At 46.3% G+C, this 24,095-nt stretch overlaps 4 protein-coding genes across 13 annotated transcripts in view; 2 read left to right on the forward strand and 2 right to left on the reverse strand.

Annotated features, from left to right (window-relative positions):
- Nucleotides 1–41: 41 nt before the first annotated feature.
- anks3 (ankyrin repeat and sterile alpha motif domain containing 3) lies at nt 42–5,731 on the forward strand. Of its 3 annotated transcripts, none has more exons than XM_086140434.1 (16): nt 42–171; nt 378–561; nt 642–840; nt 1,037–1,158; nt 1,243–1,324; nt 1,463–1,580; nt 1,660–1,809; nt 2,002–2,127; nt 2,658–2,773; nt 2,860–3,027; nt 3,223–3,347; nt 3,447–3,588; nt 3,693–3,963; nt 4,101–4,160; nt 4,245–4,336; nt 4,405–5,731. In XM_086140434.1, exons 2-15 carry the CDS (start codon nt 395–397, stop codon nt 4,325–4,327), a joined length of 1,929 nt encoding a protein of 642 aa, XP_085996560.1. In that variant the 5' UTR covers nt 42–171; nt 378–394; the 3' UTR covers nt 4,328–4,336; nt 4,405–5,731. The 3 variants fall into 3 exon arrangements, with proteins under 3 accessions (XP_085996560.1, XP_085996559.1, XP_085996561.1); XM_086140433.1 differs by having other exon boundaries at nt 4,429–5,731; XM_086140435.1 differs by having other exon boundaries at nt 1,466–1,580; nt 4,429–5,731.
- wdr24 (WD repeat domain 24) lies at nt 5,007–14,292 on the reverse strand. 6 transcript variants are annotated; one of them, XM_086140430.1, is made up of 12 exons: nt 14,266–14,292; nt 13,130–13,205; nt 12,485–12,969; nt 12,073–12,250; nt 10,789–11,461; nt 9,750–9,859; nt 9,551–9,678; nt 9,256–9,360; nt 8,824–9,161; nt 8,324–8,508; nt 7,527–7,681; nt 5,007–6,015 (listed from the first exon to the last, which is right to left on the reverse strand). In XM_086140430.1, the coding sequence occupies exons 3-12, from the start codon at nt 12,963–12,965 to the stop codon at nt 5,975–5,977; spliced, it is 2,394 nt and encodes a 797-aa protein (XP_085996556.1). In that variant the 5' UTR covers nt 12,966–12,969; nt 13,130–13,205; nt 14,266–14,292; the 3' UTR covers nt 5,007–5,974. The 6 variants fall into 6 exon arrangements, with proteins under 6 accessions (XP_085996556.1, XP_085996553.1, XP_085996555.1 ...); XM_086140427.1 differs by having other exon boundaries at nt 8,824–9,164; XM_086140429.1 differs by lacking the exon at nt 14,266–14,292 and adding an exon at nt 13,875–14,000 and having other exon boundaries at nt 8,824–9,164.
- Nucleotides 14,243–21,163, forward strand: LOC147214937 (uncharacterized). Of its 2 annotated transcripts, XM_086140439.1 has the most exons (6): nt 14,243–14,418; nt 14,503–14,638; nt 15,469–15,562; nt 15,719–15,878; nt 16,819–16,971; nt 17,064–21,163. In XM_086140439.1, exons 2-6 carry the CDS (start codon nt 14,511–14,513, stop codon nt 17,243–17,245), a joined length of 717 nt encoding a protein of 238 aa, XP_085996565.1. In that variant the 5' UTR covers nt 14,243–14,418; nt 14,503–14,510; the 3' UTR covers nt 17,246–21,163. The 2 variants fall into 2 exon arrangements, with proteins under 2 accessions (XP_085996565.1, XP_085996564.1); XM_086140438.1 differs by lacking the exon at nt 14,243–14,418 and having other exon boundaries at nt 14,442–14,638.
- rhbdl1 (rhomboid, veinlet-like 1 (Drosophila)) overlaps nt 17,580–24,095 on the reverse strand; it is a 51,872-nt gene continuing 45,356 nt past the window's right edge. For both annotated transcript variants that reach the window (XM_086140437.1, XM_086140436.1), the window contains exon 8: nt 17,580–23,444. In XM_086140437.1, the coding sequence (XP_085996563.1) occupies nt 23,173–23,444 (272 nt within the window). In that variant the 3' untranslated portion in view covers nt 17,580–23,172. The remainder of the gene's footprint in view (nt 23,445–24,095) is intronic.

The raw sequence follows: 24,095 nt of genomic DNA on the forward strand, positions 1-24,095 counted from the left end.
AGGAGGGATGTGTTTCTACACGGACACAATTCAGTGGGACACCCAAAACAAACTTTCAGTCGCCGAAGAAAACAAAACAAACGAACGTATATCCCATGACATTGGGCCACACTGCGATATCAGAATATCGCTGAAAAGCCCAAATAATTCATTTCGAGAACACTTCATCAGGTATGTTGGAAATGGGGAGTTTTCACAACGCAGCTTGTGGCATCCAGACAGGCTAACATGAAGCTAGCTCAAGTAGCTAACTCAAGGGGAATTAAACTAGCCAGGGAAGCTAAGAGCAAGAAGCTGTATTTGGTTGACAGTTAATGCATCATAATGAACGTTTCATGGATTAGCGCTTTTGTTTTTCAACGTGTTTGTGACTTAAGCGTGAGAAAGAAGCGACATGTCCGAGCTGAGCGACGAGGCCAGTGAGTCGGAGCAGCTGGGCGCTAGCCTCTCCCTGTGGCTCGGCGACTCCCTGGTGAGACCCGAGGAGCTAAACGTCCCTCTGGACCTCCACACCGCCTGCTCCATCGGACAGTACGACGTGGTGGCGGAGTGCATCAAAAGGTAAGCACTCGTAAACAAGATTAGGTGAGTCCTACTCAGCCGCAGCTCTTCACACGAATCCGATTTTGCTCCGTTTCCAGACGCGAGGTTGACCTAAATGGGAAAAACATAGGAGGGTGGACACCCGTGATGTACGCAGCCTACATCGGCCACGACAACATTGCAAATCTCTTGCTTGAAGCCGGAGTGAACGTCAATGCCACCACTGCCAAAGGGCTGACCCCCCTCATGTTGGCAGCTAGCTGTGGAAATGAGAGCATTGCATACTTTCTGCTACAGGTATTATTACATATCTCTGTGGCGGTTGGTGCTCAGATGTTTCTCAGATGTGTTTGTTCCTTGCAGGGCCTAGTACTAGTCACTTGACTTTGTCACGGTGTCACCTTTACAGATGTAATTTCGATGTCCTTTTACCCCAATCGTTTCAAACTTTTGTCGTCCGGCGTGTAAAAGGCTTCATATGTCGTTCTTAAAGCAAGGAGCGGAGTTGGAGCTGAAAGACTCCCGAGGCTGGACTGCGTTGTTCCACTGTACGAGCACAGGGCACCAACAGATGGTGAAGTTTCTTCTGGATAACAACGCGGATGCAAATGTCAAGTCGGTATCTTGATGCTATACTCGCATTATCGTACGGCTCCACTCGAATCCTGAGCTTTTCATGATTGTGGGTCTCGTGTTCAGGGAGCCGGGCTCGGGATTCACTCCCCTCATGGAGGCTGCTGCTTCTGGACATGAAATCATCGTTCAGTACCTGCTCGATCATGTGAGTAGTTTTTTTTTTTTTCCTCAAGACTGCGTAACATCAGCCTCTGAACGGTGACAAAGTCAACATGTAGTGATTGACAGAGAAGCTGATCGTCCGATGTCTTCTCTTGTTGGCCGTTGCTTACAAACGCCATAGAAGGTCAAAATAGACGACCGCAATGCCAAAGGAGAGAGCGCCCGAGCCCTGGCCATGATGTACGGCTACACTAAGATTGTCAGCCTCATCGACTCTCGCTCCCCCAGGATCAAATCAGGTACAGACACCGATGAAAAGATCGAACGTTAACAGTCGTTTTTATTGTTTTGAAAATGTTTTTGACTTCGTGTATTCAGGGCACTTTGAAGATCTGAGCTCCTCTGAGGACTCGGACTCTGCACCTCGAAGGACAAGACCGAGCCGGACACGAGCTAAAGGCATCAGCATCCACGACGGGCCCCAGGCCATCGCCAAGTTCCGAGTAGGAGGCCCCGGCAAACTGTGTGGTAGTGTCACATCGGACATCTGTGTATATTTTCTCTCCAGGTCACTGAGACATTTTCCTAGTGGTTCAGATATACTACAAACTATATCGTCGAAGTGACGATAGAGAAGCAGGGACAGATACCATTTTCAGTCAGTTAGAGAGTCTAATTTTGGAAAGATGGCATTTGATTTGTAATATTCGTTCAACCCAGACCCTCCTTCCACATCGACGGGCTATATGACGTTCCCGGACACGGGGGATCAGACGGAAGGCATGTGCTACCGTGACGTCACCTCCCCCATCAATGAGCTGGACGGCCAGAGCAACAGCAGCAGAGGTGAGAGGCGCACGACGGCAGCACGCGTCGACCCGCGGACGCCGTCGGTTCAGTCGTGAAGATTTCACATGCCAGCATGGGAATCGACGGCTACGTTAACACAACCGGAGTGTGTGGCTCTGCTGTTAGGAGCGCCACAGAATAACGCAGCACTATAGCTGCGGGAGGAAGTGAAATGTTCTTGCTTTGCAAACGTAGGTAAAAGGGTCTGCTTACATCCTCACCTAGATCGGTCGGATGTTTTCGAAATTATCGAGTCGCCGTCCGTTCATAATAAATAGCTGGCAGACGATTATTGTGTTTACGTGAAGGGAAAAAGCTCAGTTGTGTCACTTTTCAATATAGCTACATACTGAAATAACCAAGTGTGTTTCCTTGAAAGAGGATCTGTGCTGCTGTAACTCTCATACAGAAATGGTTTCTGCTCTTCAACTTTTGAAGAGCAATAGTTAGAGCAGTGCGTGTTCTGAAGGAAGTGACGAAACCTCTTCGAGTGATGTTCTTGATCAGGATGTGCGATTCTCCTGCAGATGACAGCCCCTTCTTTGACAACGACATGCCGACGATGCGAAGCAGCAGCAGCAGCAGCGAAGGCCTGCCACGTGCCATCGGCTTCAACTGGGAAGGCTCCGTGGAGAGCAACGAGGTGACCGCAGACTCACCGGTCTGTAAACTTAAGCCCGCGCGTTGACGTGCATCGAGAGATGAGCACCATTCTCGTTTTCCCGCCAGGACTCCGACCAGTGCAAGAAGAGCAGCAGCTCTCGTCGCGTAAACAAAGGGCATCACTCCAAGGGGAAAAGTCGCCACGGCAGCAGCGATACAGTTCAGGCAGGTGGAGCAGGAAACGGTCGCCCGTCGTCGTGCATCAGCCCTCCGCCCTCGTACACCGGGCCCAAGGCACGTCTCCTTCCTCGCTTTGTGATGTAGCATCAATATGTCAGAAGACCTCCAGAAATGTGTACCCGCTTTGTTAAAAGTGGAAGCAAGTCAGTGAGCGGGAACCAACAAGCTCTTTACTCTGAAGAAGTTGTGTGTGTGTGTTCCGGACTTTCTCAGGTTCATCAGACCATTTAAAACCATTTATCCCTACAGGACCTTGCAGAGTTCTTGGAGCAAATTAGCCTCTCTAAGTACCTCCCTGTACTAGTGGAGCAAGACATTGATCTGCGGATATTTCTCACCCTGACAGAGAACGACCTAAAGGAAGTAGGAATCCCGTAAGAGGCTTCAGACACTACTATCGACAACATTCCTTACCTGACAAAGAGATTTTGAGTCAGTTGGGTAAAACACAGTATCTATTGTGGACTTTCTAGACTGTTTGGACCCAAGCGGAGGATGACCACGGCCATTGCGAGGTGGCACAGCAGCGCTCGCCCTCCCAGTGACGCCCTGGAACAGGCTTATGCGGACCAGCTGGAGGCCGAGATGCAGGAGATGGCCATTCAGCTGCACAAAGTAACGAATACCGTCAACGAAAATCCAACAGCCGCTTCACGATTCCGACCCCGATCCGAGGGACACGCTGAAATTGATGGCTCGCCGGTTTTCCGCCCCTCCAGCGCTGCGAGGAGGTCGAGAGCTTACAGAGTCAAGTGTCTCAGGAGAAGGAGCTGCGTGCTGTGATGGAGGGATGTCTGATGGAGGACAAGATGGCGTGGAACAGGGTCCACGTGGAGCTGGTGGAGAACCACCGGCTTGCCCAGGACATGAACGCCGTGTTAGCGAAAGCCCAAGTATGCCGCTCTGAGCTGCTCTCCTGCCTCACTGCAGACGTTAATGACAGGAGGATTGACGTGGAAGACAAAGCTAAGATGGACACTGGTCCTACAGGTGATCCTTTGTTGGAAAAATAACCTTTGCTAGCTGATTCTATATTGATCATTGGATAAAGATGACACTCATTTTCTCATATTATCTGCACCGAGAGGATACACACTGAGGTCTAACAATCGACATTTCTTTCCCAGCACGTTGTCCAGGTGCCATAGAGTTGATGAAAAAGCTAGAATCCTATGAAGAAGAACTGGGTAAGGCTGTTTAATGCCCTCTGATTTGAGCGACATCGATTTGGTGAGCATTCCTCGTCAACTTTCTGGCTTCATTTCTTCAAGCTGGGACCCTGCAAACCGTGCTGCAGAGTCTGAGACGGCTCAGCGCCTCAGAGAAAGTCTCAGATAGCTGGGAAAGGCCGTAACTGTTCCTGGTGAGTACGGCACGTGTTTCTTGTACTAACACACAGGCGACGAAGGCCGCTTCATCTGGTAAAACAAGTTTTTCACCCTGTTGGAAAAAAAGGGCTCGCGCCAATATTGACGGAGGGTGAAATGACCACCCTGAACAATCTCAGATGGAAAAAGGCCAAAGCTGAGGCCGGCCCAGGACCGCACCACTGACCTGACGCCCCTCTGGGAATCGGCTGAAGGACGGGAATACGCCGGATGCGGAGCGGGCCGGGGAGGCAAACGACAAGCGGGCAGGAGGGAAAGTTCACCTTTTGCATGCCTGCGCTGGTGTAGTCGCATTTGAAAATGCAAAGAAGAGAAGGGAGTGATGGGCAGAGCTCTCGAGGCTGCCCTACTGTGAAATGCTTCTGCTACGCAAACGGTGGTCAAGAAAACATTTTCCTCTGCAGATATAGATGCGTTTCATGAAAGCAGAACAGCGGCCGGTGGAAATGCAGTTTTTCTGAGCTCTACTTGTGACTTATGAGAAGTTTAGTGCGTGCAGTTGATGGAAACAATGTCCTAATGATGAGAGAAATGATAAAACCCTGAACACAAAACCACAAAATAGGAAGCATTTTCAATATCCTTATAAATCTGTGCACTTTCGCAAATGAAAATGCAAAGTTAGAATAGCAGGGCAGGGCGACTGGGGGAGAGAGGGGAATTAAAATGGCTAAAGGCAATTTTGTCTGTCATTGTTGTCTGAGAATAAATGTAAAGTCAAATGTCAAGTACAAAACAGGAATCAATAATAAAGAAAAAAAAGATGAGTGGTTTTTATCCCAGCTATCATTTTTCACAGACATTTAAAATTTGACCGTTGAAAACATATCAGCCGTTCCTGTTTCGGAAATGAAAAACCATTGTCACAAAATCAAAGATCATTCCTGCAAACAGAACCACAAACAGTCACACGACCGGGAAGATGTTTTGCTCTGATCGCAACACAAATGTCAGCTCAAATATCAAATAAGAAAGAGTCACAGTCTTGTCAAACAGAAAACTGAGCTGTTTTATAGTTTTTATCCTTGTACAGATCGCATGGTACAAAGACACATTCCATGACGCTGCGCACATAAAGGCAGACGGAGAGCGAATCCATCTTAGCTGATGCTCGGTGTGAGAACGTCAAACACATTTCCACTGCGGTGTTTGTGAATTAAGAAAGCTCGACTGGCAGCGGTGAAAGGCTGCAGCAGTAATGGCTGACAAAACTGGATTGAAATAGGTCTCGGCCCGCATTCACTTCAAAGAAAGCATTTCTTGGGATTTACAAAGTAACAAAGTGTAAATTTATTCATGACTTCCTGACACGTTCATGGCACTGATTTAAACTGTGGAGGGCGTCAATTTGAATAAAAGCATAAAACAACACACACAAAAATCAACCGGTCTTGTGTAAGAATTAATTTCAGCTATTTGGGCTGCTGCGCAGGGGAGGGAATTAAATGAATATTAATCTATCAACACCGACGGGTTGGAGAGGGGCTCAGCCCCAGACGGTCGAGGCTCTTAAATGGATTCAATCCCAGAAAAAAAAACCCAACGTGGCCAAAGCACTTCTTCTCGGCGGGCGAGAACCTCCCTGAGATAAGGGGCGTCTGCAGACTTGAGCCTCACAGCTGCAGGTATTTTAAAGAGAGGATAAATCCATACACTAGAGGGGAGAGAAAAGACCTAATCTAACGAGGGACAAAAAATATGTTATGTCGTAATATGGGAATAAAAAAAAAAAAAAGCACAGATTAAGTAGCAGTGTTATTTTTATAGAATAAACAAACCGGACGAGCGGGACCGTGGAGGATTTGAGATTTATGGCACAGCAACCTATTCATAGGATTTATAAGACATTACATGATGGTGAGAAATATGTTTTGCCAATGAAAAGTTGGGACTGTGCTCGATATAATAGGTTTTTCTAAAAAATATATATTTTTTATGAATAAAATAAAATCTCACTTTCCAAAAAAATTTTTTTTTTTTTTGTTCTACTTCAACCTTTTATGACTTCATTTCCCAGTCTGATCATTTTCCATCTTCCCAGTGTTGATGCTCCTCAGTCGAAACCTCTAAAGTGAACAGGGGTTGTGTGGAAAAGGCAGGTGAACCTTTTGCACGCACAGAACGCCCTCGGATGGGTTTTATTACGACGTTCGGGTTCCTGCTTCGCCGACGGAGCGTCGTTAGGATTCAGAGCCCCGCTTCTCTGCAGAGTTGCATCGCCGCGGTGACGTCTAGCCGGGTGTAAACATGCAGTCACGCCACGGTCTGATAAAAATCTATCATTGTCAAAGAAACCCCGGCTCCATTCTCAGCATTTTTTTTTTCATCGACTTTGGGGGATAATTGCTAATCACAACAGATCTTTTCTATTTTGTCTTCACATCATTTGTTCTGGACGGTAACATCTGAACAGACGTCATGCGGCGTTACGCGGCTGACGGCAAAACCCGTCCATGTCGGAGTATATGTGTGTTATGTCCGGATCGCAGTTCACCCGGCGAAAACCTCAGCGTTTGATTCACACCATTTCACACTCAAACCGCTGAAGGAGCTGCCGTTCGCCTCCATCCTGCTCCTTCATTAACTGCAGTTGTATCACTGAACGATGGCGGCCGAAGTGATGGGGTCGTCATGTGCGGTGATTTCTCGAGTGGAACCGACGTTGCGTCCGTCGTACTCGGGTTAAAGTAAGGACGACGGTTTTCACAGCGAGGGAATGGAGCCTGTTGTGAAGAGGACCTTCCGGGGTCTCCTGACTGAAATTCAGTCGGCGGCCCGTGGAATCGGTCTCGTGTACAATCATTGGAGGTTGGCAGGAGGCGGCTCCTGCCCAGCTGTCAGGATGACCCGGGGGGGGATTTGCGAAACGTGTCAAACTCACAATGTGCGAATTCACATTAAATAGTACTTTACTCTCTGGCAGCGTCTGTTTTTCGTTGATTCGGATCCAGATATGGATCCGCTCGTGATTGTGCTCGCTCTGGAGCGGCAGCCTTTCAGCCGGTCGGACGCCGTCCCCGCATTCAACACGCCGCACACCCTGCCGCTCTTCTTTTCGTGGGCCCATGAAACCGGCTCCGGACGTCCTGCAGGTGTGTGTGTGTGTGTGTGTAATGCGCTGTTTCCGCGCTCACGTGGAGCCCGCGGGGGCTCAGGTGTACTCACACAGGTGGCCGCAGCCGGCCGGGCAGTGGGCGCTGCTCTTGAGCCAGTTGATGATGTGCTCCAGATGACCGCCGTGGCTGCAGCCTTGGCACCACACAAACAGGCCTTTCACCACGTGGTGGCACACCGCACACACACTTGCGCACTGGTGACACCTGCAGGACACACACCGGAACAGTCTGAGCGAGAGAACTTCCAGGTCTTCTCTCGGGACATTTCCTGCATCTTCGCGATTCTCGGGAGATCAATTTTCAGTTCATTTCATAAAGTATCTATATTATACACAGACGCTTACATGAAGCCCTTTGGATTCACGGGTGTGTTTTTTTTTCCTCTCTTTCTTTTACCGTCAAATAATTTCCGACGACACGAACGCAAACGTAATCATGACATTTGAAAAAGGGTCAGCCAGCCAAAACTAAACAACAAAACCCCGTTTCTCGCCCGAGGGGCTTTTCATCCATATAAATGGCCTCTGTGTCAGAACTGAATTTTCTCTGTTTCAGCAGCACCTATTTTCCCAAAAAAAAAAAAAAAGAAAAAAAAAGAAGAACTCAAGATACTCCGTAGCTTGAAAGGACGCCTGATGTGGGAAATATTAAAAAAATACATGAAATATAAATGAAACTGCTCAAACCGGGATTACTTGGGAGTAAAAGAACCATGTTCGGTTCTCAAAAATTCCTCATCATACAAAATTCATTAACTCACGCCGTAATATATAAATAGCAGCGAGTTAAAAGCAGAAAAAAAAAAAGAAAAAAAACAAATGGGTGAACGGCGATGCGTGGCCGTACCTGTCGCAGATCCATCCCTTGTTGCTCATTGGCCGTTTGCAGTTGCTGCAGTTGATGTGCAGCGTGGTCGACGCCTGGTTCAGGCAGGTGATGGCGCTGCATGTGCTCAACTTGATGACCTCATTGGACACGTTCCACAGCTCGAATCGCTGCAGCAGGTCTATGTAGGACATGTACCAGTGCTCCTGAAATAGACGCAGCATTTGATTAAAGTTGCTTTTGCTGTTTTTGGCACGCCGGCTGCTTGAATGAGAAGTAGGCGAACGATGGACTCGGTGAAACGATTCAAAGAAATCCGTTCGGACGATGACAATGACCTTTTTTCGAGCGGGATATAAACTTTTTCCGACAAAGAGCGTGAGCGTCGTGATTAATGCCTCTGCCGGCAGAATTTCTGCGTGAAACGTGGAAAAAAAAAAAAAAAAAAAAAAAAAATGCCGCCGAGGCAGTTTATTGCAACTCTAAGGAAGACCCTTCGGCCTTCTTCTCCTGGAACTAACCTGGGTGAGATCATCAATCTCCTTGCGGATCCGGTCTCCCAGGACAATGAGCACGGATACCGCCATCTGCACGTCGCCCTGCTCGGCGTAGTAGCTCAGCATCTCCCGCACGATGGGGCAGAAGAAGCTGGCGGGGAGGTGCGGGCTGAACAGCGGCTGGGAGATGGAGATGAGGGAGAAGGACTCGATGGGCGTCAGACACATGACCTCGGCCTCGTTGCCGCTGACGTGTGGCGAGTCGGCCTTGTCCTGCTGGAGGTGCTCAGGAGCCGACGGGTTATCGACGATCTCGTGGCGCAGCGGGAAGGCCTCCGGGGGGAGAGTGTACTCCGGCTCCTCTGCTTGACGGGGGAAAAAAAAAAAAAAAAAAGGCAGCGGCATTTATTCTGCCGTCTATAAATAGGACGGATCGCAGGCGGAACCGCCTCTAACCTGTTTGGTTGTCGTGTTCCATCGTATAGAGGTCGTCATCGTCCAGCTCGGCATCTCCAAACATGTACTCAGCCTGGCCCTCGCTGCCCTCCGTCTCCTCATTTTCTGCGGGGAAGAGTTGCTCGTTTTTTGGCAAAATTCTTGTCGATTGACGGCATTTTTAGCGACGTAAAATTAACGAAGCGAGGGAAAAGTCTTGATCCCGTGGAGATGTATGTTCAACAAGCCTCTGGTGTGTTTTCTAGTTTAGCTTCTGAAAAAACACCACGGTTGGCATTCTTCTCGACGCTCTCACCTTCATTGTTATTGCTCATGTGTGAGTTCCCGGGCTCAAGGTGGATGTTGTCCTGCCTGCTGTCACCTTTGCTGCGCTCCAGCCGGCTCTCCGTGCCCATCCCGGAGCCCATCTCTTTCATGCTGAAACTAAGACACGGCAACGCATAACGTTCTGCATGGCTCGCACATTTCATGGAGGCACCTGGGAGCTCCCTCACCTGTTCAGAGGTAAAGTGCCCAGTTTACTGAGGCTGTGGTTGAGACCAGGGGCTGGGAGATTTGCCGGCTCGGAGAACATGATTCTCAGCATGGTCCATGTTGTGGACACCTTCAGGGTGAGGAAATAAATGTCAGGTCAAATGGAACATCTAATCTAGGTGCGGCCTGATTCTGATGTGTGTGTTTGTCTTATTCTGTAAAAGGACACGGCAATTGTTTGCAGAATGCGATGCCAAAAAATATATACAGTGTACCCTCGCTACTTCGAGATTTATTTTGTAATTCGTTTCTCGTGATTTATCGTTCTTTAGCGTATTTTTGCTGTATTTGAATTTTTTTTTTCGTGATGAAATAGCCAGATTCTGGCTGGAGAAGAGAAAAAAAAACTGTAAAAAAAAACATTTTACAACGAAATTAAACTAAAATTAATTTTATACCATAAATAAAATATGAGATTGCTAAACAAAGATACCAAGCATCTTTAACTCTTGCTTCTTCCATTAAACCCCGCGAGATCTCATACGGAATAACAACACGCTCTACGATGCCTCCTTGACGCTCAGCATGCACCCCAAAGTCTGGTATAGACCCCAAGCGCAGCAGGGAGAAGCTGACTAATAGCGTAAAGATGAAGTTGAAGTTGACCGCCATTACAACATTAATGAATCTACAGTTCGTTACATTAAGAAAGACAAAGCTATAATTATGAAGACAGCAACATTAAGCTTCAGTAAAACAGCAAAACAGGTGCTGTTCAATGGTAATTGTACGTTACAATTATCCACAAGTGTTTAGTGTAACATATAAGAGTGTGAGAAGCGTAATACAGTTGATGGGAGGTTGGTAAAGAGTTAATTTATCTGTAAATACCATCAAAATTATCACGTCTCCACTTTGCATCTTAGAACATAACTCCCGCGAAAAGTGAGGGTTCACAATATATGACAGCATCAACAGATTCATTTCAGCTGATTTGTTTCTCCGTTTCAAGCAAAGGACACGGTTGGAAAATGGCGTCGGCGTGCAGCGGCGCCTCACCTGAGGTCTCTTGAGCTCTTGGGCGACCTTGGCGTTGTGATCGCAAAGCTCGGCGAAGGGCTTGCCCGTGAGGAGGTAGAGTTGCGCGGTCTTGACAAACCAGTCCATACGGTTACTGTCCAAGTCCGTCTCGAAGACACTAAGAGCACTTGACACGTGGGCAAACTGTTCTGTCGGGTCGGACTTCTTGAAGAAAAAGATTGGGTAGCGGCGGTCGCCTCCGGGGTAGGGCTTTCTGTTGGCGTCACTGCTGATCAGACTCTCTTTGGCTGCAAAGGCCAAGTCTCCGAAGAGTCCAAAGCACAGACCCTCAGGGTTGGCCTTGTCCACGGGACGTGTGGCGTCCTTGAACATATGCTGGTAGAGCGTGCTGTCCTTGGAGCCGGACAGCAGAAACTGAGGGTCGTGCTGGTGGCGCCACACGATACCGGTGGTGACATCTTTGTGTTCTTCGAAGGTCGCGAAGGGTATGAAGGGTCTGCGGATGTCCCACACGTAGATGTTGTGATCCACCATCATCGAGCAGGTGGCCAGATGGAACTTCTTCTCTGGTCGCCACTTGACCCGCGCCACAGAGGCGATGGTTTGAACGCAGTAGATCTCCTTGGCGCGGTTTGTCGTCATGTCCCACACCTTCACCATCTTGTCCCGGCCTCCGGTGGCCAACCAGCCCCTGATATGGAGGCAAAGGAGGGGAAAATCAACAGTCTATTAGTGAAATAAAACTGATACGGAAAACATTATTCACGGCTTTCGGTAAAAAAAAAAAAAAAAAAAAAGAAGCTAAGTTTCAGTGCCAAGTTGTTGTTTTTTTTTATTTTTTTATTCTAATTAGGTCTGGCTAACTTTGGAGAAAAATCTCAGCTATTTTAAACTAATACCACACCAGTGTTAATTAATGTCTTGCAAATTGTGATTTCATGCCTTGTTGGTTTTATAGAAATTCACAAAGGAATGGGCGTTTTAAAACCAACAGCGGTAACACTGCGTTTTAAGCTAAAAAGATAATCTGTACCAGATATTCAATAAAGAAGCAATAATTTCCAGAATATGTTTAGGCTTATTTCCTGATTTCATCTTCTTTATAGATTGTTGCTATAAGCCAGTTTTTCTATCGTACTAAAACCGATCCAATAAAGCTGTGCATTCGGGAAACCTTACTTACGCAATTTAAAGCGAAGAGTTGCGCGTGTGCAAAACTCTAAAGGTCAGGTTTTAGTGGCAACATAATCTCAGCCCGTTCTTGTTAACATTACTTTCCCTGCTCACTGCTCTCAGGTGTACCTGTCGTCGGGATGCCAGTCACAGCAGAACACCGGGCCGGTGTGGGCGGTGAACATCCGCTCGTATCGGTCCGGCCGTCGGATGTCCCACAGCTGGACGTTTCCGTTTTCAAAAGAAGCGGCAAATGTGAAATAATCCTTCATGCTGAACTGCACGTCTCTCACGCTCTCTGACTGGCCTGGGGTAGAGAAGGGATCATAATCAATTAAAATACAAATTTGAGGATATGACATCAATAGCAGAATATGTAGTCTGTTTGTAAAACTCGGGTCTTTAAAGTACATATCAGTATAAATTATAGATGAGGTACATTTCGGAGGATATTTTGTTGCATCAAGTTTTTTTCGAGTGGTGAATTATCGTGCGGGGGAAATCTGAAAAATGAAATGCATTTGTGCTGGTCTTATCATACCTGAGAATGTGCTGACGGACTCTTTCTTGCGGAGATCGAAGCACTTCATAAAGCCATCCTGCGAGCCGCTCAGCAGCATGTAAACCTCCGTGGGGTGGAAACACACTTTGTTGACGGTGCGTTTGTGCTCGGTGAACAGCTGGTCTTGCTTGTTGCGCGATGGCTTTCCCAGGTTCCAGGTGACCACCGCTCCATTGGTGGCAGCGGTTGCGAGGAGGTTCTCCTCCATTTGGTGCCACATGACATCGGCGCAGCTGAAGTTGAGCGAGGGCTTTCTGCCCACACGCAGATTCAGCTTCTCCACAAACTGCTCCTCCTCCAGCCCGTAGATCTTGAAGATGTTGCGGCCAGCCACCACCACCTGTGTGGCGTCACGGCACACGCTGATGGCGTTGGCAGGAGCGTCCAAGTGGCAGAACATAGTTCGACCACTGATGGAATTGCTGCCGAGGGCTGTGGTGACCCGAGACATCTTCTCCATGTTCCTGGGACAGACGGCGAGTTGGTAGACAAGCCTTAAGGCGAATAAAACTCGAGGGAGTATAGCAAACGACCACAAGGTGGCACTGAAGAGAAACTGCATTTTTTTTTTTTTTTAATTCTAATAAAAATAAGCATCTATGCATCAGTATTTCTTTTACTTACTTGCTGAAGAAGTGCTGGCCTTGTCAGTTTCTGCAGGAGCACAGGTGCTTCTTCATGTGCTCCCATGAGCGCAAACCTGCAAAAGAAAACTGCAAATCAGCAACACATGACATTGACCTTGCTTCGGGGTATGAAGTCAGGATCGATACCTATCTTAACGCTAAAGGTAAAATATCCGAACCAGCTCTCCAGAATCCTCCACATTATTCATCATATCCAAAATGTAGACGTCACGGTGGGAGCGAGGCTACAAGAGAGGCCAAAGTAATCTTGGTAACTCTCAAAGCAGTGATGGAAGTCTTTATTGGGACTATGAAAATTTATCAATTAATCTAATTTAGTTTACTTTTGTCATCATTGGTTCCAGCAATTAATAATAACTTTTTTGATCAAACAATTAAGTAAAAAGCATGAAGTTCAGGAGAAATCCAAGTCCCTTTAAGATGAGTAAGTGCTCATCTAGAAGCTATTAGTATAAAAATGTAAGTAAGATATGTAACGTGGCCTTTCGTTTGGCAATGTTAATCATTTGGGCCGCTCTGTTAAGGAAGAAGCTGCATTTTTCTGACCAAAAAGATATGTACGAATAGCTTTGGTAATTTCTCTCCTCTCCATGAGAGTGCATAGGAAGCCTGAGGCTAAATTCAAAGAATATGAAACATCCAAGATCCAGTTTAATAGAAAATAATTTCCCGCAGCAGAATCGAAAACCCGTCACGTGCCAGTCGCGGTTGTTTACATCAACCTGAAGGTGAGCTTTCATTTCATCCTCTCCCATCGAGATGCATCGACAACCGTTCCAAAACAATCTGCGTTCACTCAAAATCACGCCTCCATTCCCTGAGACCGTACACTCGACTTCATGCTTGTTGTGTGTATCTTTGCTGACAGCTCCTTCACGCTGCAAACACAACTCGCCCACTCGCTCCGTAAACACTGACTTGGATGTGGTGCTAATGCTAGTGCTAATGCTAATGCTAGCGGGGTAGCTTTGCGACTTTTCTCGAGTAGGAACGTACGCATTGCGCGCGATTTTTGCTTAGCTGTCGAGAAATTAGATCAATACACAAATATTACACCGTCGGTTCACTTCAGTCCGCACAAAAGTATTTAAGATACAATAGTGGGGAGCTAACCTTCTGCAACTTGCTCACTTCTTGACGTACCGGAAGTAGAAGTTACTCGTAGTCTCGCGGGATTTCCTTTTGACTCTGATGCCGGAAGTAAAAAGAGAATTTCTGAAACTTTAAATGAATGTGTTTCTGAAGCCAACTGCTGTACATCGGACGGTGTGAAGACTATACATACAACATAAAATGAATAAAAAATGCTTTTCCTATTGAAGCAAATGAATTCTGTTTTTGTGTTTACAGGTGATGCCATGAGTGCTCTGGTTTCCTGCCAGGATCCAGCGGAATGGAGGAGAGTGTTTGATAGCTACTGGGATGTCGTGGAGGCCAAACAAGCCAAAGGAAAGAAACCTGGGAAGCTGCTCAACTTGGACAAATGGTACATCATCCTCTTTTCCCTCCAGCTTCAAGAACAAGAAGGCGTCACAGTGTATGGAATGGGTCTGACGGCTAAAGTTGCAATTCATAAAGTAAACCAAAGACAAAAAGTTTCACTTTGATTCAACTACCTCATGCAGGTTTCAGTCTCAGTTTCCCCCAAACAAAACATTTAAGGGAGAATCATCAATGTGACTGTTACATATTTTTTCTCACGTTATGTGAATGCACTTATGTCCACTTTTCTGTTTAATCTAATTTACATATCATTATATTTTTCTTGTACTCTGTCTTTTTCTTTCTTTTGTAAATACTTCAGTATTTTGCGAGAATGCTGTACATGCAATATGTAATATATCTAAGTACATTTTGTACGTTTTTGTGCGGTGCGTACAAAAAGACGTTTATTTATATGCGACACAAAAAGGTCTGTTTCAGATTTTTTGCATCTTTGCTTTTCTTATCGACACAAATTATTGCACCTCCTGTCCTGTAGATTTCGCTGAAGGGTAAAATGCCAGAGGACCATCCTGTCAAGTTAGTTAAAAAAAATAAATGCAATCATAGTACAATCATTTTTTTTAGGAAAAAGTAATTCAAAATAGAGAAAAAAATAAAAGTATTTAAAACCTTGAGCAATTATTATATGGAGGGTAAATTGGTTCTTATTCACAGGTGCAAATATCTTTCCATGTAACACAATTTTGCATATTCAAATTTAAGCAAAAGAAAAGTTCCACATGTTGATGTAAAGAGATTTTGTGTGAAATGTTTTTTGATCGTGTCAAGATGAAAAAGAATCTAGTTGTAATCCCAGTTTGTTCCGTCCAGGTACCAAGAGGAGCTGCCCGCGATCATTTCAAGTCGATCTGACAAATATGTCACGCTGTCAGAGGCGGTGAAACTGATGGAGTGGAAACTCACGGTAGGTATTTTTTCCACACTGAAAGAACCGTAATCATCCAGAGGACTTTAAAACGCCCCCACAAAAGGATTTAGTTTCGCTGGAACACCAAGTGGCACTAACATATTGAGGATTCATCAGCTGTGTCCTTGAGTGGCCCCGTGTGCTTTTCTGCAGCGAGGGAAGTTCAGGCCTCGACTGCAGCAGCTGGTGGCTTCCAACAGCGAGGACGCGGTGAGCGGATGTTCCAGAAAGGCCTTCAGCCTCCTGCCAGACGTGCAGGCCGCCATCGCAGAGCTGAGCTCCTTGAAAGGAATCGGCCCCGCCACTGCTTCTGGTTAGTCGAAAGACGCCGCACCCGCCCTGCTTTCGACAAATTGTGAAAACCTGACCCGTTTCCTCTGACGGACGAACTCGTTTAATTGTGATCAATTACAAATTAACCACTTTGCCGATTGGCGGGGAGCCGAGCCGGGCCGCTCCTGCTTCGCTTCCCATTTCAATACACTCCTGAGTGAATGCGATGAACAGTCGCGCTTAAAAGACCCGCAAAGTTTACTGGAACAACCAGGCTTTCTTTTTAAATTTGAAAGCCGTTTCTGTTCGGAGTTGTTCAGCTCACGTTCTGCACGTTTGTTTTCCCCATCCTCCTCAATTTTCTTTTTCATTTTCACTCAGATTTTCCGGGGATCTTCTCATATTTTTTTTTAATATCGTGTTGTAATTTTTTTTTTTTTTAATCATTACAAATCAGTCGGTCATTTTCTTGTATATAATTAGATTACATTTACATTACATTACATTGCATTTGGCAGACGCTTTTATCCAAAGCGACTTACAATAGAGGACATAGGGACTGCAAATACACTTGCAAATACACGAAGCAAATATATATAATTCCATTGATGTCATTCAGTGTTTTTGATAGTATTTGTTTTTCTTTTATTTTCTACAGAAATGTCTTGCTAATATTAAGCACACGGTCTGAGATTCAGCCAATCCTAATTCAGAAGTAGAGTAAGAAACATCAGATCTTTTTGAGAATTCTGGATTTTTTATTTTTTTTGGTTTAAAAATGCTTGTGTAAGACATCTAAACAGGGGCGAACGTGCCCTGGGCCTCATCCATTTTTTATCCCTTCCCGACTCTCATTAAGAACTAATAATAGTGCTTCTACCAGCTGATGGAGTGACTGAGGCTGCTGCTCTGCTCTCCATCCCGGTAGTTTGTATGCAGTTCACAGCTCCTCTCTGGCTCCGCTGTCCATTTTGTTCCAGCTGTGCTGGCGGCAGGAGCTCCGGAGCGGACGGCGTTCATGTCGGACGAAGCCGTGGAGAGCGTGCCGGGCCTGAAGCCTATCCAGTACACGGCTAAACACTACGTTCTTTACCTGGAAGAGATGGTGAAGTTGACTCAAACACTCAACAAAGGTGAGCCATGAACAAATCATCGCCTTGGTGTCCGTCCGCTCGCGATTTGCGCCGTTGTGGCTGCATCTTGGTTCTGTGCTTCCCCTTCCCAGTGGATCCCCTGCAGGACTGGACGCCCCACAGACTGGAGCGGTGTTTGTGGGCGGCGACCACGGCCGCACAGCAGCGTATCCCGCTTCTCGGGGGTGTTGGCTTGAAGGGCGGCGGAGTGGCGGAGGACTCCTCAGACGCCGAGCCCACGCCGAGGAAGAAGAGGAAGCTGAAAACCACATGAGCCTACAGCCACAATTACACGTTTTTGAGCGTTGAACCGGTTAAGCTGTGCGCTGAGTTATTTGCCTGTCATCCAAATGGAGGCGGGACAAGATTTGTGACTTGACAATGCAGGCCTCTGTCAATATTTGTTAAGAAGTTTGAAGAAAATGCTCAGATCCGCCCCTAAAATAGAAAGGATTTTGCTTTGTGGATGCTCCAGCCGCCCGGTAAAATAATTCTGCTAGTTTTTGTTTAATCCTGCTGACAGCCTGAAAAACAGCCTCTGTGGCGCAGCGAGTCATGATGTAGGGGGTTAAAAAACAAACAAACAAAACAAAAAAAAAACAATGGGATGTTGCCACAGTATTGTTCTTTATTTATATTGTTTTCAAATTAAAGCAAAGTACAATGAACAGTACAAAATAAAAGAAAATATATTCATATATATACAATATAAAATAGTTCTGTTCAGAACATTTAAAAAGTACAATAGATTGTGAAATAATTAATGAGGAATTTGATATAAATTATCCATCTGTAAATTTAGTTAATCCTTTAGTCTCCTCCCGACCAAGAGAAAAATAGCTTCTTCTGCTTTTTCTTTTGTAAACGCTGTGTCGGTGCAACCTCTTTGTCTGGTTTGAGAGATCGAACCTTGTAAGCTTGGCACCATTTTATCGATACAGTAAGCAGCTTATGGAAGTTACCACTGCGGCACAGAAATGACACGACTAAACCATCCAGGAAAAAGGGATTCAGACATTTTTAGAGGCCGTCCTGTCACACCTGCTCAGGTGGCGCGCAGGAGAGCAGATCTCAAGAGCAGCAAACGTAGCAAACGTGTCCTCTACGGAAGTTGCTCTCCACTGCCGACCCAATAAAAGACCCCCTCACATAGTTATCTATTGGCCCTTAACAGAAAATAGTCCTTACTTGCTTTTACATTATTCAACTGAATAAATAATTTCCGACTTCAGGTTAAATTTAAAGTAGACTGTGATGCGTTCATCTTTTTTTTAAAAGGAACCCACACACTTTTGAGGACATCGGACTTTCGGTGATCTCGGGATCTTAGCGCGATGAATGGCAGCCTGCGGGATCGGTAACTTTCCCCCTCCGCGTTTACATTCCCGCATCCGACCGCTCAGACGTACCTATCGTGACCGCGTTGTTAAATAATAAAGCGAAATTGAGAGAGGGTTCGTTTTCTCTGCAAACATATCGGCAGAACTACTTTCCGGGGCGCTTAAGTGCTCGTTCGGGTCCGACCTGCCGTGTCTTCCAGTCGCAGCGTGGGAGTTTAACGACAACCGTAAATGACCGATCCTGCCTCTTGAGAAAGGGGTTCGGAATTCATTTTCGACGTTTAGAAGTGGGCTGCTTGAACCCGCAGGCTACCATTCATTGTGCTAAGCTAACTAGCGTGCATCAGATGTCCAGTGCCATACAGCATCCAGAAAAGTGCGTCCACCTTAAGGGATCGTGGCGAATGGCGATAACGCCAAAAATGCGTGCGTTCTTTTAGTCTTTTTATAACGATCTGTTGTCCAATGATACTGTTGGACGAAAGGCCGAAGGTCGTGAACACTAAGAAGTCAGCGATCTTCAGTCCGGATGATTTTTCTTTGCCGTTGTGAGTGTAAACCTACATACTTCCAGTGACTTTTGTTACAAATATGGTTGAGCTCTGGAGCTACAGTGGCCTGCTTTAAGCGCAAAGTCCTGCGGTGAGTTTCCTCACGTCCGAGTAGCAGGTAAAAGGCAACGTGACAGGCTCGTCGGCACGCTGCGAGTCAGAGCGGCAACCGGGTGGATAAATAACTTGAGCCGTTTGCACTGCGGCGTCTTCGCTTGTAGATTCTGTGCATATGAATAAAGTCTACACTGCTCAGCAAAGCCGCCCTCTTCTGCGACCGGGCATTACAGCACAATGGAATGGCAAAGGGTGGTAAAACAGCATCAAAGAATGATTACGGCAGTAGAGGGAATATCACAATAACATTATCATATGTCCATATGTCTCTGACAAAAAGGCTGCGAGAGGAAATATCAAGTATGCCGCCGTAAAGCTTTTTTTTTGGGGGGGACACACACATACTGTAAATCAAATATCGGTGTATCAGTGACACTGGTTCCACTCAGGGTCGGCAACATTTTCTGCCGCCTCATCCCGACCGTGAGAAGCCCCAAACGAAGGTAAACTGGCGGATCGTGTGATATTGACAAGCCGCTCCCCTTCACGCTCTCCGTCAAGCCCTCCTTATAAAAACCGGCAACAAAATAAGTCACTCCGAGACAGCAATTAAAGTAACATCACGCCGCCTGTCAGGGCCACTTATTAAAGGAAGATGTCCTGTTTGCAGTCAAGTTCTGGTGTTTCCTGCAGCAGCGATGCATCATCCTGACAGTGTGTGTGTGTGTGTGTGTGTGTGTGTGGTAATGACACATTAGGGAGGCATGCAGATGAGTGCCGGCGTTGTGGTTCCTTTCTGTCGTCCAAATGAAAAGTGTCCCGCCCTGCACACCTGGGGGATGATACTAAAACACCCGGGGGTGTATGGGGGATATTATAGTGTACGTTTTCTCAGTATTGGAAATTAAACTGAAAAAAAAGAAGAAAAAAAAAAAAACAGCAAAACTTATATCATTGGAGAAAGGAGATAAAATCTTGCAAAGGAAAAATAAACCTGACCTGAGAAGTACCAAAAACTTGAATTTATGAAAACATAAATTTAAACAGTCAGCTCAAAGATTGCACGTTAGATTTATTTCTAATTCTTATAGGAATAAAAGCGGGGAAAGTACTCATGATGCTACCGGCAAACGAAATTTTGTATCTGCCATGCGATGTTCCAGTCGCTCGTAACCTGTCGGAGCAGATTACGTGAAACCGGCTTGTTTTCTGTGAACCCGAGCCAGGCATCAGCCTGCTCCGAGAGCGAGGCGGGAGCGCGTCGCCGCTGCGTTCGGCTCGAGAGACCTGAAACTACTCCTCGACCCCGAAACAGATTCGTTGGGAGAAAAAGCCGGACCCTCTCGCCGGTCGAGGGGCGGCGCAAATTCAGTCGCAAGCCTGTATTTTTTTTTTTTTTTTTCCGCTTTGTGTGTCTTTCCAGGAGAGTTGATTTTCACAGTAAATGTGTTTCTACAAAAACATAACCATTCTAGCCCTTTTTACAACCCGACTGGGTTCCTATGAATCTTAAAGTTAAAGAGGCACATTAACCTCCTCTTAGGCAACCTCTTTGTCTTCATTATAGGCTAACAGGGTATGTATGCATTATTCATCAATGTACTGTATCCTTGCTGGCACGAGCAATGATATTTCGCAGCGTACACGCCATTTTCATCAGGGATCTATTACTACCGCATATTGGCTTATTTTCTACGCTAAGCAGTGGATATCTGAAAATTGCTCACTCTGGTTCCTCCATTATGATCTCCTCTTCTAGCAGAGAGTATTCTGTTGCTACTGACATTCCCACGTTGAGGCAAACGCCGCGGACTATATATTTACGACCCGCTATCGAGATCGGCAAATGCATAAAACTTTCCGGCCCGGGCAACCGGCGGACATTCCGATGAATTATTGATTGAAGGACTGAAAAATGGAACGTCGCGAGAGTAAATGTAATTGCTATCCTCAGCTGCTTTGCAAAAGCTTGAATCATTCCGGGGGTAATGTACGACGGAGGTCTGCGATCGCTACGTGCGAAAAGGGGTGTCCGCGCCGCGCCGACTTCGGACCGCCGCGACTTTTCGTGACGTGAGCTGAGCTACATGAAAATATCCACGGTCTTAAAACCGTCACGGGCGTCGACTCGTTTGTTTTCTCTCACTGCTGAATATTCACAATGGAGGAATGATCGCACACACACACACACACACAAAAATAAATATTCAATGCTACCAGTCAGCGGGTTTTGGACGCCCCCCCCCCCCCTCCGATGAGTTCTTTCTATGGCTTATTGTGTAAAGCACTAAAGATTTATAAAATCAAGCAAGCTCGAGTCGTTGGTCATCTAACAAACCAGGTTTTTTTTTTTTTTTTTCCTCACATTGACAATTTAGTTATCAGAAGAACAATCATAGCATTATTGGTGCACCATTTGAAACTTTTCTCTTTACCCCTCGAAGAGGAAAATACAAATAAATATACTCTTGGTTATGAACATACGATAAACACATCCACCATAAAACAAAAGAACATGGACAAGTAAATAACACTCTTTTGTTTCGTTTTGTCTTTTCTTCGTAGGTACATTCCTTTACAAAAGTATACAGTCTCTAAGAAGGAGAAACTGAGGTATAGACCGGGCCTGACTGACAGACCCCAATGCCCCCTGGGACGCAAAGGTCAGAGGTCAGGTGATGACACATTCGCGCCCTCCCCAGTTCAGTCTGTCAGCGCGAGAACAGGCAGAGACCAGTGTGTGTGTGTGTGTGTGTGTGTGTGTGTGTGTGTGTGCAGGCGTGTTGTTCTTCTCTTCATTTCAACCATGTCAAGCTACAGACCAAGGCAGTGGCTGCTCAGAAAGACAAGCAGAGGAATTAAGCATGTGTGTGTGTGTGTGTGTGTGTGTGTGTGTGTGTGTGTGTGTGTTTCCTTTCCAGAGAGCATGAAACGGCATATTTTACAAGGTGCGTCTGGAAAGCCGAGCGCTCCGACGCGGTAACAGTTTACTTGTTGAAGCGATGGTCATCCAGGAAAACAACCTCAGCTATTATTTTCTCCGTCTTTCTGTTTCGCACACGTCGCCTCTGATGATCTGAGTCCACAGTGTCGGTATAATGACGTGAAAAATCATACAAAACGCCCCTCCTCCCCCCGCCGTACGGTGTAATGCCTCTAACCTTGAAAATAAAAGAAGAAATTTGCCGGCACGTCGATATCTTTCGAACAGTCGCCTTCGTTCTCTCCCGTTCCAGTGGGCGGAGGAGACCGACCTGGGAAACGTCAGTCCCGACAGGGGTTTCCCAAGAAGGGGGGGGGGCGCGGGTTGCCAGATTTTCATAAACCAAACAGGGAACGGCCAACGTCAGTCACGAATCCCATTTTCAAAATGTGATTCAATCATCCTGATTGCTGATTCGCTAATAATTAGAGGTAAATTACCTAAAAATGATAGTTTAGCTCAACCGCCCTGAAAATTTAGGGCGCGGTAAGCTGGAACGTTGGAGAACCCCCCAACCCCACCACCCCACCACCCCTCCCAGGCGTGGGAAGACATTTACATTTGTTCCTCCAGATTTTCCAAATGAAACCCGCAGCCTCTCGAGTTACAGCAGCGCCGCGGAAAAAAAAATATCACGACTCCCGTTTCACTGGTGCTTTTATGTGTGTTTAAAACCGTGCGTAAAAATAAACACTACCCTCCGTTCCTGCGAGTGGAACGCCGCGGCCCTCCGACGCCCACCCCGGTACCGTCTGCTCACGCGACCTTTGAGCCGAATCTCGAAGGACGATGGTTGCTCTGTATCTCGTCCCTCCTCGCCGTTATGCAAAGTTTTTGAAAATCGAGCGCCGAAAGACACGAGTGACGGATCGGCTTTTATCGAGAAGCCGCCGGAGAGAGAGAGGAGGAGGAAAGAAACAGAAAAGAAGAAAAAATAAAAAAAAGCACATCGGTTGAATTTCCGCTGTCAGGTTAGAGCTGGTAACGTGAGAGAATCGATATAAAAAGATATCAGGCTCCTCAAAATGGATCTGAGGAGCTTTTCACTTGTACTTGTTGCTACTGGAATCCCTCTTTCATAAAAGAGACATATTTCTTTGATCTGCAAAGTATCTGTAAAAAAAAAAAAAAAAAAAGGATTCCTGGTTGGTTTTTCGGATCTGAATGATTTCACGTCGTTTTGATTCGGAGAACGGGGACGGAGACGTGGTCGGAGTCAGTGTGTATGCGGAGGAGGAGGAGGAGGTTGGGGGGGAGGGGGGGGCCTTCATCAGGGAGCGGGCGGTATCTGCACACCCAGCAGGTCGTAAGCAAATATGTTCCAAAAGATGGCGAAGAGGAGGAAGGTGATGAAGGAGAAGACGATGACCCACCAGGAGCACTGTTTCTGCAGGCTCTCCTCGTAGCTGCGCAGGATGAGGAGCCCCATGCTGATCCCGACCACGGCCCCGGAGAGGTGCGCCATGAAGCTTGGCTGCGGCCCCGACGACGGCAACGGAGGGGAGTAACGCAACCAGACGGCGCGGCCCACCTCCGAGCTCACTGCGGGAAATAAGAAAGGGGGGAGGAGACGGAGTCACGGCTGCAAACAAACACCCCGCCCGTCTGCAGTTACGGCGTTGTAACACTCGTCCGTTAACGGAGATCATTTTTAAGTCTGGATTCATGTTTCGGAGAATTCGAGTGAAGAAATACAGAGAGCGCAGAACGTAACTGATATGTTTCTTATGTGTCGTCCAAAAACCAGATTTTCTTTTCCTTTTGTGAAGCTGCTATTTTTTAAACTCGCCGGGTTTAATTTACAAATTTATTCATTTGTTCTTGCAGTTTTCCATCAGTCTGGTTGACTTCAGGCCAGAGGTCGGCAACCTTTGCCACTCAAAGAGCCGTTTGGATCCGTTTCCCCTCAGTAAAGAAAACACCGGGAGCCACAAAAGGAATTAATATAATGTTGTTTTTTTTTTTTGTTTGTTTTTTGCCTTTATGTTACAGATGAACAATATTTGTGTTGTATTTTTTTATATCACGATATTGAATTTCTGCATGCAGCAAAACATTTTGAACTCCAAAAAAAAAAGACATTGGGTTGAAGGTTACTTTTAAACAAAATATGTCTATTTGAATCCGTATTGTATTTATAAAAAAAAAAAAAAAAGCTGAACTTTAATGATCCAACGGCAGCAAAACCAAAAA

Source organism: Fistularia commersonii, chromosome 33 (assembly GCF_037954325.1).
Source record: "Fistularia commersonii isolate RoL2024-O1a breed Wild chromosome 33, RoL_Fcom_v1.0, whole genome shotgun sequence".
Taxonomy (NCBI): domain Eukaryota; kingdom Metazoa; phylum Chordata; class Actinopteri; order Syngnathiformes; family Fistulariidae; genus Fistularia; species Fistularia commersonii.

Excerpts from the sequence above, each read along its gene's own strand:
- anks3 (XM_086140434.1), top strand. The coding sequence starts at position 395 with ATGTCCGAGCTGAGCGACGAGGCCAGTGAGTCGGAGCAGCTGGGCGCT. Across the intron at positions 1,810-2,001 it reads AGGCCCCGGCAAACTGTGTG|ACCCTCCTTCCACATCGACG; the intron begins GTAGTGTCACAT and ends CGTTCAACCCAG. Across the intron at positions 3,348-3,446 it reads CTAAAGGAAGTAGGAATCCC|ACTGTTTGGACCCAAGCGGA; the intron begins GTAAGAGGCTTC and ends TGGACTTTCTAG.
- wdr24 (XM_086140427.1), bottom strand. The coding sequence starts at position 12,965 with ATGGAGAAGATGTCTCGGGTCACCACAGCCCTCGGCAGCAATTCCATC. Across the intron at positions 12,251-12,484 it reads GTCCGTCAGCACATTCTCAG|GCCAGTCAGAGAGCGTGAGA; the intron begins GTATGATAAGAC and ends TCTCTACCCCAG. Across the intron at positions 9,165-9,255 it reads GGAACACGACAACCAAACAG|CAGAGGAGCCGGAGTACACT; the intron begins GTTAGAGGCGGT and ends TCCCCCGTCAAG.
- LOC147214937 (XM_086140438.1), top strand. The coding sequence starts at position 14,457 with ATGCTTTTCCTATTGAAGCAAATGAATTCTGTTTTTGTGTTTACAGGT. Across the intron at positions 15,563-15,718 it reads TGATGGAGTGGAAACTCACG|CGAGGGAAGTTCAGGCCTCG; the intron begins GTAGGTATTTTT and ends GCTTTTCTGCAG. Across the intron at positions 16,972-17,063 it reads GACTCAAACACTCAACAAAG|TGGATCCCCTGCAGGACTGG; the intron begins GTGAGCCATGAA and ends TCCCCTTCCCAG.